The sequence below is a fragment of the Cetorhinus maximus genome, chromosome 4 (assembly GCF_964194155.1).
Source record: "Cetorhinus maximus chromosome 4, sCetMax3.hap1.1, whole genome shotgun sequence".
Taxonomy (NCBI): Eukaryota; Metazoa; Chordata; class Chondrichthyes; order Lamniformes; family Cetorhinidae; genus Cetorhinus; species Cetorhinus maximus.
In genome coordinates, this window is record NC_135882.1 from 14,012,450 (window position 1) to 14,033,575 (window position 21,126).

The 21,126-nt window shown below is 40.9% G+C and overlaps 1 protein-coding gene across 8 annotated transcripts in view; it reads right to left on the reverse strand.

Annotated features, from left to right (window-relative positions):
- LOC144679511 (protein MTSS 1-like) overlaps positions 1–21,126 on the reverse strand; it is a 176,365-nt gene that overhangs the window by 55,263 nt on the left and 99,976 nt on the right. For all 8 annotated transcript variants that reach the window (XM_078539959.1, XM_078539955.1, XM_078539958.1 and 5 more), the window contains 3 exons: positions 3,638–3,722; positions 2,243–2,334; positions 45–119 (listed from right to left, as the gene is read on the reverse strand). In XM_078539959.1, coding sequence (XP_078396085.1) covers positions 45–119; positions 2,243–2,334; positions 3,638–3,722 — 252 coding nt within the window. The remainder of the gene's footprint in view (positions 1–44; positions 120–2,242; positions 2,335–3,637; positions 3,723–21,126) is intronic.

Consider the following 21,126-nt stretch of genomic DNA (forward strand, 5'->3'; position numbering starts at 1 on the left):
AAATAAGAAACAATAATGCAAATGTGCATTTTGAGATAACGTACCTTTCTTTGCCTTCTTCTGAAGTTTCAATGTATCAGATGATTTTTTCTTGATTTCTTGCCGAGCTTTTTTATATTCTTTAAGTAAAGAAAACTTCTGTCAAGGTCTATGTTATTCTATACTGCATTCCCTATTACAGTAATTTATTTATTGGTACACATCTCCTGCAGTAGTACATGTTAGAAACAGTGCACACTGCTTTATAGTAAATATAAAAGTGTTTTTGGCATTAATACCAAATCGATTGATCTGCCTAGTGCATAAAATTGATACAATAGTTTCAAGCGAAGTAGCATTATTTCAATCTAAAGCAACAACAGCAGCTCATATTTATATACAGCCTTGACATAATAAAACGTCCCAAGTGCTTCACAGGGACATTACAACCTAAATATGACACCAAGTTGCATAAGGAGATATTAGGCCCAATGCCAAAAGGCTTGGTCCAAGAGGTGAGTTTTAAGAAGTGTCTTAAAGGAGGTAAGTGACATACAGAGTTGGAGGGATGTAGGGACGACCAGGTCAGTTGATCTGCATACAAATAGGGTAAGTTCTGCGCATCTGCGCCTTCCTGACCACCTGCAATCTGTAACATTCCCCCGAAACAACATGTTACGGTAACAACAAAAAGCTAAAAGCTACTGCGGATGCTGGAAATCCAAAACAAAAACAGAATTACCTGGAAAAACTCAGCAGGTCTGGCAGCATCGGTGGAGAAGAAATCAGTTAACGTTTCGAGCCTTCATGGCCCTTCGGCAGAACTGAAGCATAGTTAGAAGAGGGGAGAAATATAAATTGGTTTAGTGGGGCGGGTGGGGGGGGAAAGAGAGAGACATTGAGGGTGTGGTGATTGTGGAGATGAGCAGATAATCAAAAGATGTCACAGACAAAAGAGTCAAAGAGGTGTTGAAGGTGGTGATATTTGTCTGAGAAAAGTGCTAATTAAGAATGGAAGACAGGATATTCAAAGTACAGCTCTAGTGGGGGTGGGGTGGAAAGACTAACAAGGTTTTAGTTTAGATTTAAAAATAATGGAAATAGGTGGGGAAAGAAGAATCTATATAAATTATTGGAAAAAAAAGCGGGGGGAGGGGGGGGAAGAAACGGGGTGGGGATGGGGGGAGGGGGAGTTTAAGATCTAAAGTTGTTGAATTCAATATTCAGCCCGGAAGGCTGTAAAGTGCCTAGTCGGAAGATGAGGTGCTGTTCCTCCAGTTTGCGTTGGGCTTCACTGGAACAATGCAGCAAGCCAAGGACAGACATGTGGGCAAGAGAACAGGGTGGAGTGTTAAAATGGCAAGCGACAGGGAGGTTTGGGTCTTGCAATCTGTCCGCAAGAAAGACCCAAACCTCCCTGTCGCTTGCCATTTTAACACTCCACCCTGTTCTCTTGCCCACATGTCTGTCCTTGGCTTGCTGCATTGTTCCAGTGAAGCCCAACGCAAACTGGAGGAACAGCACCTCATCTTCCGACTAGGCACTTTACAGCCTTCCGGGCTGAATATTGAATTCAACAACTTTAGATCTTAAACTCCCCCTCCCCCCATCCCGTTTCTTCCCCCGCCCCCCGCTTTTTTTTTTCAATAATTTATATAGATTCTTCTTTCCCCACCTATTTCCATTATTTTTAAATCTAAACTAAAACCTTGTTAGTCTTTCCACCCCACCCCCACTAGAGCTGTACTTTGAATATCCTGTCTTACATTCTTAATTAGCACTTTTCTCAGACAAATATCACCACCTTCAACACCTCTTTGACTCTTTTGTCTGTGACATCTTTTGATTATCTGCTCATCTCCACAATCACCACACCCTCAATGTCTCTCTCTCCCCACACCCCCCCCCCCACCCCCTTAAACCAATTTATATTTCTCCCTTCTTCTAACTATGCTTCAGTTCTGCCGAAGGGCCATGAAGGCTCGAAACGTTAACTGATTTCTTCTCCGCCGATGCTGCCAGACCTGCTGAGTTTTTCCAGGTAATTCTGTTTTTGTTACGGTAACAGATGTGATAGCTCTATAACATGTGTCATTTTGGCTAACCTGAATAAAGGGAGTCAATTTTATGTTTCTATTTTCAAAACAATATCTTTACAGTAAATGAGACTAGATTCTCTTAAATAAATAAAGCTCTTTTACATTTGTTTGACCAGAGGCATTTACAACATATTTTAAAACTAGGAGAACTTGGTTAAGTGTACCTTTTGCATGATCCTTGTCCAGCTGGTTGGCGACTTTCTTCCATTCTTCCATCTGATCCTGAAGTGGATTTATCAGGCAATCGATCAGAGCTCTAAGTTAACCAAATAATGTTATGATGAGTGTCATGAAGCTATTAATGTATATAATATTTTGGAAAGCATTTTTCTTTTAAAATAGAGGTTTATTCTGTGAGTGTGTCTTAATTGGATTAAAGCCAGCTAGACTGGGTGCTTTGATAGGTCCTAGTTTTGATATGGAAGAGAGATAGCGTGCATTTGCATTTTTTGACTAGAACATTCAAGAAGTGGGGTGAAAACTTGACGCCTATCTAACAGATACCAAGCAATATGTTTATATTACTAATAAAATTGGTACTATGAAAGGAGTTTAATTGTTAAAAGGTGGAGTTCAAAGAGGCTGATGAGACGATGAGAATTTGAATTCAATCAGTGGTGGTAGTTATAGCTTCAGCAGTTTTCGGGTGTGCAGGCAGCTGCAAGCCTCCAACTGGCTCCACAGTGAAAAGAACTTCATTTTGAATTCGTACGGTGAAAATGCTTTGCCTGGTGTTTGGTTAAGTCTACGGGTTGTTGTTGCCTTAATGGAGATTAGTTTGGGAATTTGTTAAAAGTTATGATAGTAGTAATTTGTAGCCATGTATATATATTTTTTAACCTGTGTAAATTAATAAAATGTTTCAATTAGTTTAATGTAAAACCTCAAGAACTGATGGTCTGATTCCTGAATTTGGAGTCGCATCTCAAACATAACACTTAAAATTATAGGTTATGACAGTTGTTTAAAGTTTCCCTCTGGGATTTTTAAACAACTCCACTTTAACAACTGCATCAGTCATAACAATGAGACATTCTTTTCAAATCTGAAAGAATGCAAAAAAATCTTGTATATTGTAAATGCATTTAAAGAGAAGCCATGTAATGGAAAGGCAACCAATATGCTGTCATTTCAAATTATTTTTTTAAAAATTGATTTTAACTTGCAACATTAAAAAAATAGTGCACTGAACTTGATTAAGCAAAGATTTCTTTAAATATTTCTAATGCATTGCTCGTATAACATAATTCTCCAGAAAAAGTTGTTCAGAAATGAACTGAGGTAACCCAATTCGGTGTCTAACCAGAAATTTAAAAATGTAGTTTGATGTCACTTGGCAGATTGAAAGCAAAAAATGGAAAATGAATTGGGTCAGCTAAATGAGCCCTTACATTTTCCTGAAAACTGGGCTTCCAAATAAGTAACTGTCTAATTTGGTCAGCTCACTTTCAAGATTATAATCAGTCTAAGTAGATTTTGAACTAATTAAAATAAATAATCCATAATTATTCCACACTGTACACTCATTATTCAACATTTACAAAAGCAAAATAACTTACGCTGAGAACTGACGAAGTTTAGATTCTATGCTTCTGTGTCTCATACACATTCTGGTTAATGCTGAACCAATTTCTCTGGTTGCACCTAATGAGGGAAGGGAAGAGAATCATTAAAAGTCTTTACAGCTATCCAGTCATTTTAGTATTTTTTAATCAATGTTTCTAAATTTAAGTTACACAATATGTTATCTGCAGAGCAGTTTTAAAACAGAATTAAAGGCTGTTCAACATCATCTTTTTCACTAATGTACTCTTGCTTCCCCACCACCAAAACAAAATAAAATTTACTCGTTCTAATTTAAAGTCAACTTGAATTATTAACACTTTTTTAGTGCATAGCCAAATCCTGCTTTAGTTCAGCTGCTTACTTGTATTTCTTTTCATACAAAATAACTAAATTAAAATATACCCTCAAAATGAAAATGAAAAAGTACAAGGAACATAAACACACATTAGAAAGCAACAATTATGGATGCCTCCTTGTACATAATTGTAAAGCACATTTATTTGCAGTGATAAATAAACTAAAGTCAGTATCGAAAGGCCAAAATATGTAGCAGTTAAGTTGGATTGTAACATTTGGGGCCTCTGCACTTTGCATTTTATAGCTTGTCCATGCTTAAATTTGTAGCCAGAACACGTCTCACCACAATTGGCTTCAAACAAGCTAAATTTTATGTTTCTGGCAAAAGCAATCTTCAATACAAAGCAAGGTTGTATGGTGAATGAAGAAAGACCACCTGAAGAGGTGGGTGCACCATTACATCATGAGAAACCCCAGCACTGGCCTTTCTTTCTGTCTGCCATCAGGTGCACAAATGGAGAGATTCCAGGAATCAAAGCTAACAGATAGATCTACTTCTTCCTGAAGCAGTTTCTCTACATAAAAGTGCAATAAGGATAATTTACCAATAGGAATACCAAGAACATTATTAATGTTGCATTCACACTGCAGCTACCAGATTCAAACTGTGTGGCTATACGCATATGCACCACAACTCAAAGCAGGTAAAATTTAACTGCAGGTGGCAGTGGCAATAACCTGACAGCTATTGAGGCTAGGTCAATGGAAGATTTCAAAACTGAGACTGATAGATTTTTGTTAGATAAGGATATTAAAAGATATGGAACCAAGGAATGGAGTTAAGGCACAGGTCAGCAATGGTCGAATTAAACAAACGGGCTCAAGCAGCTAAAGGTCCTACTCCTATTTTTTTTATTTATTCACGCATGGAATGTGAGCTTCGCTGGCTCGGCCAGCATTTATTGCCCATCCCTAATTGCCCTCAAGGAGGTGGCGGTGAGCTGCCTTCTTGAACTGCTGCAGTCCATGTGGTGTAGGTGCACCCACAGTGATGTTAGGAAGGGAGTTCCAGGATTTTGACCCAGTTGCTGTGAATGAACAGCAATATATTTCCAAGTCAGGATGGTGAGTGACTTGGAGGGGAACTTCCAGGTGGCGGCGTTCTCATCTATCTGCTGCCCTTGTCCTTCCAGTTGGTAGTGGTCATGGGTGTAGAAGGTGCTGCTGAAGGAGCCTTGGTGCATCTTGTAGATGGTACACACTGCTGCTACTGTGCGTTGGTGGTGGAGGGAGTGAATGTTTGTGCCAATCAAGCGGGCTGCTTTGTCCTGGATGGTGTCAAGCTTCTTGACTGTTGTGGGAGCTACGCTCATCCAGGAAAATGGGGAGTATTCCATCACACACCTTGCTTGCGTCTTGTAGATGGTGAACAGCTTTGGGGAGTCAGGAGGTGGGTTACTCGTTGCATGATTCCTAGCCTCTAAGTTGCTCTTGTTGCCACACTATTTATATAGCTAGTCTAGTTCAGTTTCTGGTCAATGGTAACCACCCCCCCAGGACGTTGATAGTGAGGGATTCAGTGATGGTAATGCCAATGAACATCAAAGGGCAATAGTTGGATGCTCTCTTGTTAGAGATGGTCATTGCCTGACATTTGTGTGGCACAAATGTTACTTGCTACATGTCAGCCCAAGCCTGGATATTGTCCAGGTCTTGCTGCATTTGGACATGGACTGCTTCAGTATGAGGAGTCGCGAATGATGGTGAACATTTTGCAATCATCAGCGAACAACCCACTTCTGACCTTGTGATGGAAGGAAGGTCATTGATGAAGCAGCTGAAGATGATGCATGGGCCAAGAACACTACCGTGAGGAACTTCTGTGAGATGACTAACAACCATCTTCCTTTGTGCTAGGTATGACTCCAACCAGCAGAGAGTTTACCCCTGATTCCCATTGACTCGAGTTTTCCTAAGGCTCCTTGATGCCACACTCAGTCAAATGTGGCCTTGATGTCAAGGGCAATCACTCTCACCTCACCTCGGGAGTTCAGCTCTTTTGTCCATGTTTGAACCAAGGCTGTAATAAAGTCAGAAGCTGAGTGGCTCTGGCGGGGCCCAAACTGGGCATCAGTGAGCAGGTTATCGCTAAGCAAATGCCATTTGATAGCACTGTTGATGACCCCTTCCATTATTTTACTGATGACGGTGAGTAGACTGATGGGGTGGTACTTGGACAGGTTGGGTTTGTCCTGCTTTTTGTGTACAGAACATACCTGGGCAATTTTCCACATAGCCGGGTAGATGCCAGCCAGTGTCGTAGCTGTACTGGAACAGCTTGGCTAGGGGCGTGGCAAGTTCTGGAGCTCAGGTCTTCAGTACTATTGCCAGAATATTGTCAGGGTCCGTAGCCTTTGCAATATCCAGTGCCTCCAGCCATTTCTTGATATCACATGGAGTGAATCGAATTGGCTGAAGACTGGCATCTGTAATGCTGGAGACCTCCGGAGGTGGTCGAGATGGAGCATCCACTGGGCACTTCTGATTGAAGATTGTAGCGAATGCTTCAGCCTTAACTTTTGTACTGATGTGCTGGGCTCCTCCATCATTGAGAATGGGGATATTTGTGGAGCCTCCTCCTCCAGTGTTTCCTCAAAGCGGTTTTCAATATGGTGGAGCACTGACTCATCAGCTGAGGTAGGGAGGTACATGGTAGTTAGCAAGAGGTTTCCTTGCCCATGTTTAACCTGATGCCATGAGACTTCACAGGGTCCAGAGTTGATGTTGAGAACTCCCTCCCGACTGTATACCACTGTGCCACCACCTCTGCTGGGCCTGTCCTGCTGGTGGGACAGGACATACCCAGGGATGGTAATGGTGGTGTCTTGGACATTATCTGTAAGGTATCTCCTATCCTAAGTTACTAAAACTCCAAAGAACTCCAGTTACATTTATAAAACGTTCAGGAGGTAAAAATGATCTCAACCACCTTTTCAACCCAGTTTGACACTATGAACTGAACTGTAGTGTCAAACTCAACCACTGTGAGCCTTCTTACTCAGAAGAATTTCACACTGCGCGCTCTCTCAACTCGGTTACTAAATCTATGGTATAGACACATCCCAATATCTTCCAGTTTGAGGAATACTAATGAATGTTACTTCACTCAATCACTGCCAGTTAGTAAGCACTGCACTGCAAAATATTCAGGTTCACACTACTTTTGTTGACAGAGTCTTAATTCTTCTCACCAGGGCACTCAAGTCCAATGTCACCTTGAATGCACTACTATGATTTCAACTCTTCTTCTGGTTGGTTATTCATTTGTAGAGGGCAGGATAAACAAGTTTAATCTCATCTTCACCCACAAATTTCTGGAACAATTCATGGGCTAACGATCAGGATTAGGAATCTCAGCCAATTTGTTTAGGTTCTAAGGGCACATGAAGTACAGCATTTGCTGCCCTGGCTGAGATCAACCACCTCACTGCAGAGCAGGATTGAACTAGTGACTTTTCAGTTGAGATACCTTAGTACCACACCACACAATGCATCTACCCAGTATACCACCAGGGAAGTAAGTTTACGCACATCTAAGTGAAATATATGCACCTTAACTTTAGGCAAAGTTTAAAAAGTAAGTACAATTTAGACAGCAAGTACATCCAGCAGATGGTGCTAGATCCACTAACATTACCAATCCACCCAACTTTACCAGTTCAGTTAATAGACTGTCCATTTCCTTTACAAATTATAAATCTCTTTACCTGGTTGCTGCATTCAACAATTTCAAAACAATGATCATCTGGAGTTAAAGTAATATCAACTCACTCCACAAAACACCAAGAAAAGCATAGTTATGAAACTTCAACTTGAATTTTGCCAGAAAATTCTAAATATTCCAGAAGACTGCATTTGTATTTTATTGTACCTTCCAGCTATGGAAAGACTAGTTTATAAAGGTAAGGTTAAAAGTGAAAATGAGTAGCCTGCACAGTGCTGATATTACAATTCCATCACAAATCATAAAAGACACAATTACGACAATATTAAGTAGTTGTGACAGCCTTCTTTAAAAAATCCAGGTATGATCTTTATCCACAAATGTGCCTTCATAACACATTGGATATTTTTCCCCGCATCTACATTTACTGGAACAATATCCTTTACTGTTAAAAGCTTTGCCAAACTGAAAATAACCACAAAAAATCTGAAGAGTAATCAGTGAGCTGAGGACATCATGAGGAAAGAACAGGAACAATTTAAGGCCCAACACCTTAAATGACAGAAATAGACTTAATGTGAGATGATATCATATTTTATTGACCAACTTTTATGATTTTTTTAAAATTCACTCTCGGGATGTGGGCATCGTAGGTAAAGCCAGTATTTATTATGCATCTCTGGTTGCTCCGGGAAGGTAACACAATATGAAATGGAGCTTTTTGAAAAAGGTTTCCCTTACTGTTCCTCAATCTTAATCGCCAACAGTAGAACAAATAGCAAAGGAAATCTGTACATTGTGTTCATAAGAAAATAACTAATTTTGAAGAAAAACATACTACACACATTCAGGGCAGATTTCTTTGTTGATTAAAGGCACTTGACCCTTCTTAAAATTAATAATGCATCATTTTTAATGGAGGAAAGGTGGAAGAGGAGGTTACATTCTCACTCAACAGTGTGCAAACTACATGATCTTCCCAGCCTACAGTGCCTAAGACCCTGCACTGGAATCATTTTGATGGAAGCCAAAAGCGCACACGGTGGAGCAATATATATAAAAATGTTGAGTTTAAGGCACTTTGCCAGACATTAGGGAAAATAATTGTAAGCATGATAGTGTTTTGCACATAGAGTTAGAACCACATTCAAAGAAGACTGCACGCGAGCATAGAATTCTGTTTTAGTATTTCAATCTCTACAAATGGATTATGCTAATACAGTACAGTTCTAAAAATGGTCAACTAGGATTTAATATTTTGAGATGATCTTGGAGAAGTGAAGCACCAAGTCATCATCTCCAATGGTTCAGCTGATAACAGTTTGTGAAGACAATACTGTAATCATTTAACTAACAACACAATAGTCTACAGAAAGGCAAAATTCTGTGGGTGCCCAAAATCTGAAATATAAACACAAAATGCCGGAAATTACTTAACAAGTCAGGCAGCAGTTATGGGCAAAGAAACAGGTGCAACATTCAGGTTGGTGACCTGTAGGCAGAATTGAAAAAGATGTTACAGGTGTAACAGGTTTAAAGCAAGTACACAGGCAGGGAAAGGGGAAATTGACCAGAATTTTCCCAGCACCATAGAGGCAGACTTTGAGTGAAGGGGTCGAGAAGTAGGCAGAAAATTGGGACAGCTCCCCAACGCAGCCAAAACCAAACCATAGAGGGGTTTTCCCTCCATGCTGATAGAACACAGTTGTTCGGACTTCCTTTAACTTAAAATTTCAGCTGGCTTCCAAAAGAGCCTCCATAGAGATGTCCTAGTGCTCAACTTTCTACCTCAGCCTCGCCCACCTCAATCGGTGCATCTGCCAATAGCCCAGTGAGAGGGCCAGAAGCACTGGCCTGCATGGCTTGAGAGTGCCCACAGTCCTTAATTGGTTGGTGAACACAGAGGCAGCCAATTAGGGGCCTGCCTCATGTAAAGTTGCGCTGGAGGGAACCTTGACAAGTGTGGGCTTTGGAGCCGCATATGATCCTGATATCGAATTCCCGAAACATGCAGGAAAATTCAACCAATTAACTCTGTTTACTCTCCACGGATGCTACCTGACTTGAATATTTTCTGCATGTTCTGTTTATAATCTCAAGAAAGCCTTTGCACACAAGGTGAAGTTGATCCCACATCAGTATGAAATGTATTCTACCATCCACCTACCTTGTTTGTTAATGGGTTTAACTAGCTTTATCAAATAAAGCATACCAAACAATACAAGGTGGGCCCACCAGAGCATTAAACTCACTTAAATGCGAAGTTAAGAGGGCAGGAAATGCAATTATCTACAAAGTTAGAAATTTTTCATTATCAAGACAAACAAAATGTGCTTTGGTGTTTAAAGAACACTGAAGTTTAACTGCAGCAATTAAATGCGTCATATCTAGTTTTGCCAGCCATCTGCGTCAAAAGTCTCATATGATATAGCTGAGAGGGATCAGTGTTTGCAAATGATTGAGGACCAACTTTTTTCTCTTTAGAGTCAGCTGGAACCCAGCATCTATGAACAGCAGATACTGGGCCAGTTTCAGCTGAAGCTTCTTAACTAATGAGGAACCTCAGCCAGGAAAAACCACCTCAAAATGCATCATTACAGTCATTATAAATCTTCATCACTCCATCAAGGAAAGGTCGGACATTAATGACAGTGAACAATCTAGGTGCAGCTGATAAGCAAATGAGATCACTTTTAGTAATTCTATTTTAAACTTCCAGAACTTTCAATAGCTGTCTCCTTGATAAAAATAAACTTGAATTGCTGGGAAAAGGGCTACCCGACAACAGTAGAGACAACAGCCACTCATTTACTCTAAACTGTTCCTTACTACAGAGCAACAGGATTTCTACACAAAAATAATTCATATAGCTCAAGTATGAGAATTAGAAGTTTGCAAGAAGTATCCTTGCAGAAACTGAATGAACCATTTGCATTTATATTACACCTTTAACATTGTAAAATGTCCCAATGCGCTCTACAGTACGTTCAAACGTATGAATTAGGAGGGGTAGGCCACTCGACCCCTCGAGCCTGCTCCGCCATTCAATAAGATAACGGCTGATCTGACTGCAACCTCAACTCAACATTCCCACCACATGCATAGAAGCATTAATAAGCAAAATCTGACAACAAACCAAAAGAGGACACATTAGGATAGTTGATGGAGAAATTGGTCAAAGAAGTAGGTTATAAGTGATATCTTAGAAGAGGAGGGCAAGGTGAGGAGGTGGCAAAGTTTAGGAAGGGAATTCCAAAGCTTAAGAGTGTCGTTGGCTGAAGGCACAGACTTCAAAAGATGGAACGAAGGAAATTGGGAAAGCACAAGAGAAAAAGAAAAAAACTTGGATTTATGCAGAAATTCTTACTACTGGACTTCTCAAAGCACTTTACGGTATGGCCATTGATGTACTTTTTGACATGTAGTCACTGTTGAAATGCAGATAACACACTAGCCAATATGCACACAGAAATCCCTCAAACAGCAATGTGATAATGACCAGATAATCTGTTTTTTTATGATGTTGATTGAGATATAAATATTTGCCAAGACACCGGGAATAACTGCCCTGCTCTTCTTCGAAATGGTGCCATGTGATTTTTTACATTCATCTGTGCAGGCTAATAGAGACTCAATTTAACATCACATCTGAAAGACGACACCTCCGACACTGGAGTGTCGGCGTAGATTTTTGTACTCTAGTCCTACAGTAGGACTTGAACCCAAAACCTTATGATTCAGAGGCAAGAGTGCTACCAACTGAGCCACCGCTGACAATGTAAGGGGCCATAGTTGGAGGAACACAGATCTCTGAAGATTGGAGGAGGTTAGAGGGAATAGGACAAGCAAGGCCGTGGAGGGTTTTGAACACAGGAAGAACTGAATCAGTGCTGGACTAGGAGACAATGTAGGTCAGCAAGCAAAGAAGTATTGAGGGAATGGGGCTTGCTGCGAGTTAGGATATTGCAAATCTTGGAATATACAAGAATGCAAATAAATCAAATGCACCACAATAGTTTCCCTTCATTTGCAAAAAGACAGACTGTGCCCATAAAGGATTATATTCAGTTCGAATCATACAACTACAAAAGCAAGGTTCTGCTCCATCAATGACCCACCCCTACCAAACACCCATAGGAACTGCGTCAAAGTCTAATCCCCAAGATATTTACAGCAAATACGAAGTGACAACTTTCATCTCCTCAATTTGAACTGGATTTGACTCTGGATTTGCCTCATGTTTAGAATTGAAAATTGCAGTATGCTTAACGCTGAATCATAACATCATCTCTATTGACTTTTATTTAAAAATAAAAAATACCATTCTAGTTAACATCAAAGAAAGAGGAATGCTTTGGGAATTGCAAGCTATTTAGGTCATCTTTGAGGTAGTGTTAGAAAGAAAGTGGGTCAATATTCCAACCACCTGCTAATTTTATAAAATCATCAAATATTACAGCACAGGAGGCTGCCATTCGCCCATCAAGTTTGCGACAGCTCTTGGAAAGAGCTATCCAACTAGCCGCACTCCTCTGCTCTTTCCCCAACTGTATAATTTTCTCTCCTTCAAGTATTTATCCAAGTTCCTTTTGCAAGTTACCACTGAATCTGCTTTTACTATCCTTCCAGGAAATGCATAACTCAGTTTTAAAATTTCTCCTCATCTCACCCCTAGCTCTTATCCAGTTATCTTAAATTGATATTGGAAGGGAGGCAATGGCGTGGTGGTATTGTTGCTGGACTAGTAATGTAGAGTCCCGGGGTAATGCTCCGAGGACCCGGGTTTGAATCCCGCCACGGCAGATGATGGAATTTGAATTCAATAAAAAGCTGGAAGTAGAAGAAGTCTAATGGTGACCATGAGACCATTGCCGATTGTTGTAAAAACCCACCTGGTTCACTAATGTCCTTTAGAGAAGGAAATCTGCTGTCCTTACCTGGTCTGGCCTACAAGTGACTCCAGACCCACAGCAATGAGGTTGACTCTTCAATGCCCTCTGAGCAAGGGCAATGAATGCTGGCCTAATCAGTGATGCCCACATCCCATGAATGAATTTTTTAAAATCCTCTGATCACTGACACTTCAGCCTGCCTAACAGCTTCTTACTAATTCTTATCAAAACCCTACTGCCCCTCAAATCTCCCCTTAATCTATTCTGTCAGTTCCAAGGAAAACATTCCCAGCTTCTCTCGTCTCTCCATATAACTGGAGTCCTCTGTCTTCAGTACTATTCTAACAAATCTCCTCTGCACCCTATCCAAAGCCTTGGCATTTTAAAAGTGTGGTGATCAGAATCAGGCACAATAAGTCCTAATCACTGACTTATAAAGGTTTAGCCTAGCTACTTATAAAGCCAAGGAGTCCAAATGCTTTTTAAAATCTGGATTAAAAAACACTTAGAGCCCATCAGGTGTTGAGAATGCGTGCATATACACAGATGAAAGGACCATTTTCAAACACTACAGTTTGCTTACATCATAATTACTACATTTCAATATGTAAGGCTTTCTTTGTTGAGTGTGGAATGCTTCCTGGTATTAAATAAAAGAAGCTTAGAATTAGTCCTCAAAGATAACTCTCCAGTGCACCAATAAATCTTTACCTTCTGCTATAATACCATGCCATACAGACCAATGATCTGGAGTTCTGCTCAGAGTTAGCTGTCCTCACCCAGGGCAGCAGGTGGGTCATTACAATTGGTGTCAGTATTCTTGGATTGGGAAAAAGGGAAAATAAAAGAAGCTCGAGTTTCCACCCCTGCTGCTAAGTGGGCAGTGTGGACTTCGGTTGACAACAGGATTGGATGAATCCATAGCAGCTTCAGAGCTTGAATAAGCTACTCAATAAGCTATTGCCATTCACTGGGTTGACTATTTAGGCTAACAAATAAAGAATGGTCATGTGGGTGTGGTGGAGAAGACTAATAATGTACATGAGAGATGGCCTTTAGGGGAGTGATCTGGAACCAAAGGGGGAATTTGGAACCAAAGAGAAGCTAACAACTTGCTTTTATTTAGCAACTTAAATAGCAAGACATGCAAAGGTGTTTCACAGGCAGGGTTGTGGGGGAAAAATATTCAAAACTGACATGGGATTTGGAGAAGTGCTGGTCTTGGAGAGGCTTTTAAAAGGCAGAGAGTGTTATGTAGGGCAATGGGGAGGGTTTGATAGAGATTACAGCGCTGATTGAAAGCTCCAATATCAATGATGGAAAAGAGCAAAAATGGAGATTGCAGTAGGCATAATACAGCCTCAGGAAAAATGAGCAAGAATAAAATATAGGGAAGGTTACAGAGATGTGGCGGAACAAAACCTCGTAGGCATCTGTCCATGGCAATTAAAATTTTTAAAGATATTATGTTGGTTTTGGGAAGTCAATGGAGAACCTCATGGATGGGTTGATTATTGAGCAAAACTTCATATGGTCCAGAATGCAGATAGCGAAGAGCTGTAGTAGTTGGAGTTTATTGGAATTCTCAAGGGCAATTAGGGATGGGAAATAAATGCCAACCTAGCCAACGACGCCCACATCCAATGAACGAATAGACAAAAAAAAAATTGGGACAGAGGCAACAATACTGTTAGTATTTGGCAGTCTTGGTGATAGACAGAAAAGGCGTGTTTCATCAAGTTTAACTTCATTAATTATCAAGGGACAAGGACAGAATCAGCATTTTTGGGGAGTTTCTGGCAAGAATTGAGTAGATTACCTTTGGTCCAGACAAAATTTGGTTGAAGGTATTTTTGGTTCATTGACCTGGCAAGTAGAACTAAGGTTGGTGATGGATAGGAAAAGATTGGTGTCATTAATGCAAATATGATGTTACCTATAAATATGTAGAAATGTAAGAGATAAAAAGCAAGGTTTTCTTAGCTTAGTGCTCCTCCATGTTGAACATCGCTTGAAGGAAGCACTGAGGGTGGTAAGGGTGCAGAATGTACTCTGGGTGGGGGACTTCAATATCCATCACCGAGAGTGGCTCTGTAGCACCATGACTGACCGAGCTGGCCAAGTCCTAAATGACATAGCTGCTAGACTGGGTCTGTGGCAGGTGGTGAGGGAACCAACAAGAGGGAAAAACATACTTGGCCTCATCCACACCAACCTGCCTGCCACAGATGCATCTGTCCATGACAGTGTCGGTAGGAGTGACCACCGCACAGTCATTGTGGAGACGAAGTCCCGCCTTCACACTGAGGATACCCTCCATCGTGTTGTGTGGCACTACCACCGTGCTAAATGGGGTAGATTTCAAACAGATCTAGCAACTCAAGACTGGGCATCCATGAGGTGCTGTGGGCCATCAGCAGCAGCAGAATTGTACTCAAACACAATCTGTAACCTCATGGCTTGTCATATCCCACTCTACCATTACAGTCAAGCCAGGGGATCAACCCTGGTTCAAAGAAGAAGAGTGGAGGAGGGCATGACAAGTGCAGCACCAGGCATACCTAAAAGTGTGGTGTCAGCCTGGTGAAGCTATAAAACAGGACTACTTGCGTGCCAAGCAGCATAAACAGCAAGTGACTGACAGAGATAAGCGATCCCACAACCAACGCAACAGATCTAAGCTCTGCAGTCCTGCCACATCCAGTCGTGAATGGCGGTGGACAATTAAACAACTCACTGGACGAGGTGGCTCCACAAATATCCTCATTCTCAATGGAGGAGCCCAGCACAGCAGTGCAAAAGATAAGCCTGAAGCATTCGCTACAATCTTCAGCCAGAAGTGCCCAGTGGATGATCCATCTCGACAACCTCCAGAGGTCCCCAGCATTACATATGCCAGTCTTCAGCCAATTCGATTCACTTCATGTGATATCAAGAAACGGCTGAATGCACTGGATACTGCAAAGGCTATGGGCCCTGATAATATTCGAGCAATAGTGCTGAAGGCTTGTGCTCCAGAACTTGCCGAGTCCCTAGCCAAGCTGTTCCAGTGCAGCTACAACACTGGCATCTACTCAGCTATGTGGAAAATAGCCCAGGTATGTCCTGTACACAAAAAGCAAGACAAATCCAACCTGGCCAATTACCACCCCATCAGTCTACTCTCGATCATCAGTAATGTAATGGAAGGGGTCATCGACAGTGCTATCAAGCAGCACTTGCTTAGCAATAACCTGCTCATTCATGCCTAGTTTGGATTCTGCCAGGGCCACTCAGCTCCTGACCTCATTACAGCCTTGGTTCAAACATGGACAAAAGAGCTGAACTCCCGAGGTGAGGTGAGAGTGACTGCCCTTGACATCAAGGCAGCATTTGACCGAGCGTGGCATCAAGGAGCCCTTGCAAAACTGGAGTCAATGGGAATCAGGGGGAAACTCTCCACTGGTTGGAGTCATACCTAGCACAAAGGAAGATGGCTGTGGTTGTTGGTCAGTCATCTCAGCCTCAGGACATCACTGTAGGAGTTCCTCAGGGTAGTGTTCTCGGCCCAACCATCTTCAGCTGCTTCATCAACAACCTTCCTTCCATAGTAAGGTCAGAAGTGGGGATGCTTGCTGATGGTTGCACAATATTCAGCACCATTCGCGACTCCTCAGATACTGAAGTAGTCCATGTCCAAATGCAGCAAGACCTGGACAATATCCAGGCTTGGGCTAACGAGTGGCAAGTAACATTCGCGCCACACAAGTGTCAGGCAATGACTATCTCCAACAAGAGAGAATCCAACCATCGCCCTTTGATGTTCAATGGCATTAGCATCACTGAATCCCCCACTATCAACATCCTGGGGGCTTACCATTGACCAGAAACTGAACTGGACTAGCCGTATAAACACTACGGCTATAAGAGCAGGTCAGAGGCTAGGAATCCTGCGACGAGTAACTCACCTCCTGGCTCCCTAAAGCCCCTCCACCATCTGCATGGCACAAGTAAGGAGTGTGATGGAATATTCCCCACTTGCCTAGGTGAGTGCAGCTCCTGCAACACTGAAGAAGCTGGACACCGTCCAGGACAAAAAACAGTCTGCTTGATTGGCACCACATCCACAAACATTCACTCCCTCCACCACCAACGCACAGTAGCAGCAGTGTGTACCATCTACAAGATGTATTGTAGGAATTCGCCAAGCCACCTTAGACAGCACCTTCCAAACCCATGACCACTACCACCTAGGATAGGGCGGGAGATAGATGGGAACACCACCACCTAGGAGTTCCCATCCAAGTTGCTCACCATCCCGACTTGGAAATATATCGCCGTTCCTTCACTGTCGCTGGGTCAAAATCCTGGAACTCCCTTCCTAACAGCACTGTGGGTGTACCCATATGGACTGTAGTGGTTCAAGAAGGCAGCTCACCGCCACCTTCTCAAGGGCAACTAGGGATGGGCAATAAATGCTGGCCTGGCCAGCGAAGCCCACATCCCATGAATGAATTTTTAAAAATTAGTAGGGATGAGTAAAAGATCCCCATTTAAGAGGTTCTTATAGATATTCCCTATAAAATCATGGACTAATCTGCAGCACAGAAATTGAGAATTATTTCAGAAACCCAGTGGAATGCTTCACTTTCAGCTGCTAATGAAAACTGCAACATGCAACATGGAATTAGAAAAGCACCTGTTGTGAAATGCCTCCACAAGATGTTGTTATTCAGCTGCCCTCGCTGCTGCACTTAGTTTGTGCCTGTACTTTGGAGAATAGACAGTTGCTCATTGTATCAGTCACCCCTTAACTTGAAGCATGAAAAATTTCATGTCAATTCAGGAAACAAAACTCGGTATCAACATGTTCAGCAATATTAAACTACTGTTCCATATGGATCTGGTGCAAAAGCAGAGACATGCACAATTGCAACAGACAAATGTTCTCCTCCCCCAACCCCCAATTCAATTTAATTGTGGTCACTACAACAACTGAGCTCCCAAGTTCTTTTTGTGGAAAGGAAGAGAGAGTAAGAAATGAAGCAATGGAAAGAGATAGGGAAGTGGAAAAAGAGGCAGAGGGAGACGGAAAGAGGAAAAGAAGTAGGGATGCTATTTGGTATCCAGTCATCTCTGCTGTGAAATACAGTGTACGTGTCAACAGCAGGTGAAGTCAAAATTAGACTTGGCTGCGATTATTTTACTCCCACCCAGAATCTAATAACCTATCGAAAGTCACCACACAAGTACACACATGAAGGAATTTGAGCAAAGCACTTGCGGGTTCCAACATCAATGGAAATACGGCTCACCAAGAGCCAGTGCCTTGAGGAAATGGGAAAAATTAAGTTCAAAATTAAAATGTGCCTACATCTGTTACATTTGGTTGATAATGCTCAAATAGTGTAGAAGGTCATTGCTTCTACAGAAAATAGCCATCAAACCCCCTCAATATTTCTCCTCTCAACTACTTCATTTTTTACTTAATTGTCGATATGTACGGACATATGAAATAGGAGCAGAACTAGGCCATTAAGCAACCTCAGAGGTGGTTTAAAATACTAGTCTTAGATTCTTCTCCCTTTCAAACTGGATGTAAAAATTCAATTACATTGTGGTCATTGCTACCTAGGGGTGCCTTTACTCTGAGGTTATTAATAAAACCTGTCACATTACACAATACCAAGTCTAATATAACTTGCTCTCTGATTGGTTCCAGATCATGATGCTATAAGAAACTCTCTCGAAAGCATTCTATAAACTCTTCATCCAGGCTACTACTGCCAATCTGATTTTTCCAGTTTATATGTAAATTGAAATCACCAGTGATTATTGCCATTCCTTTATCACAAGTACCCAATATTTCTTGTAAACTTTGCCCTACATCGTGATTACTGTTAGAGGGCCTGGAGACCACTCCCACTAATGGCTTCTTTCCCCTACTATTCCTCATCTCCACCCAAGCCGATTCTGCATCCTGATTTCCTGAACCAAGGTCATTTAGAACTATTGCACAAATGCCTTCCTTGATTAACAGTGCTACCCCTCCACCTTTAACTAGCTTCCTATCTTCTGGAGTATCATATATCCCTTAACATTCAGGACTCACAATCACTGCCATCCTGCAGCCACCAGGTCATATTTATTTACTGCACTGTCAATTTGTTTACTTTGTTATGAATGTTACACGCATTCAGATACAGAGCCTTTAGTTTTGTCTTTATCTTTGTGACATCTAGCCTTGATTGTTGGTGCATTTAGGTTTTTTCTCTGTCTCTTCCTGCCATTCTCTGATCCTCATTTCCCTCATGTAGGTCATTGAAAAAAAGCATCACAAGCCTACTTGTGCAATATTTACTAACAATTTTAAATACAAAAGTAAAACAAATGTTCAAAATCTTCATGGTGGTAATTTTTTAAAAATCTATTTATTCCCTTCTGAACACATTATTTTCAGGTCACCATATCAAAATGCATAAATACATTTTGCCTGGTTCTTTTCCATTCAACCCTGCCTAAAATTCTTATCCTGCCCTGCTGAGAATTGACCTAGTTAACTTCAATAATATTCGTCTCAAGATATTTCAAGGAAAGAAGAGATGCTAAGCTAGTTACATATAGCACTAATGCTATTTATTGCTATGTTTAATTCATGATTAAAAATGTCCAGTTATGTTCATATGGACTTCAAAAATGGTGGGATCATTCAGATGAACTAAATGAAGTTCACAACTGGTGTCTCCTCAAGTTAGGTATAGACAGTTCTGTTGAGTGATGCCACTCAAAACATTAATGCATCTCTTCTCTTTCAGACAATTACTAGGCTGTTATGCATTTTTCAATGTTCAAATTTAGTGACGTGTATTTCTTCTGCTTATTATTAGCATTATAGGTGATACTTTTCATGCATTTGCATCAGCGAGATAAAAATCTACTCAACAGCCCTACCCCAAGTCAAATTGAAAATCAATCAGTGGGAGTTTTTTTTCCCCTCAATAACCAACCGCATATCAGTTATACTTGACCAATGCTGAATGATTCAGCTAAAAGAAAATAGTGCATTTGCCTCTGTCGAAATCTAGGATTTGGACTACAAGCACAAATTCATTTTAACATGCATAGAAAAAAACCCACCAAATACCAAGGGGCCTCTTTCAGCATAAATTTTCTTGGATTACTTAACTGCAAAAATCGTACCAGAAGTTCATGTTTTTACCTGCCATCAAATTGAAAAGATATATATGAAATAGGGTTTAAGAAAAGGTTCAGTTACACAAAGAACTTTAAAAAAAACATTTTGCAGAGAAAATAACTGATCTGCAATTCTGCTAAAAAGTGGCAATCAAATCACTAGAAGTTAACATTGAGGTTGTGGCAATAGCCCAGCATTCTAGCAAGTAGTTTTGTTCTGAATCATTGTCACTCAAAACTCATTTGTAGGCAACTGCTGTCACCCAGTTTTGGAAATGTACCACTCTGAGGAGCTAATCAAAATGCACTAAATGTAATCTCTCCAGTGAGACTGGCTATACTGTACACAAGAAGTCTATTATGTGAATGTCACCATTCACAACAGCACTCAACGCAGCCAACATCTATACAGCAAAGCACCAGCGAGATTCCAGCCTCTGTTACTTCACATTCTCATTTAAAACTAATATTACTGGACACATAGTAAGAGGAACTGAAATCCTTTGGCAAACTATATGTTTTTAAAATGCTGCACGTGATGCAGTACAAGTCTCAATATGGTGGCATATTTTAACATTAGGTTTTATTGACATACAGTAGTTTTCATTTTTGGTCTATGTGGATTAGTCAAGCCAAATATAATTCCAGGATAGGAGATCCTAATTATTCTGAAATGCAAAATGGAGATATTCTAAGCAGCATCCCTTTGTTTTATTCTCTCAATGGTGGATTTAAACCATAAAATACATCAATAAAAAGCATTACAATAAATTTGTGAACCAAATCACAACAGTACTTCATTATCCAAGTATTTTTTGCATTGCAATTATTGCATTATTCACAGCATAGTTATTCTGCCAAACTTGCACCAAAATTAAAACTTCAGATGCCTAATTTATGCAAAAGTGGCAGTAATACCGAAGGTGCAAGGTCCCTAGCTATCACTCAAGCACACTGAAGCTAAGTAATACAAGGCCTTCCCTAGAGATTATCTTATACCACTTGAAATTTAACTCCAATCCAGTTTGAAACCCCAGTTTTAAAGTGAAAATGCAATTGATTTATATAAAATGTTCTCAACGTTATGAAGCAGACACTCTTGCCAGTAGTCCAACAACAAACGCTATCTGGAGGAGGAACAGAGCTCCATATATGCACTGAAACACACGAAGAGGTCACTTATGCTACAGCACAATATCAGCATACTTAGGTTAATCTATAATATAACAAAAGTCAACCAACCACAATGTACTGCATCTTTTTCAACTAAACAAAAGCTTGGGGGACAGCTATTCTCTGGTTCATTCCTGATGGCAATGCTTTGACCAGAGTTGACCTGGCTGGTTTGAATTTAAACAAAAGCTTGGCAGCTAACTGTTCCCTCGTGCATTCTCCA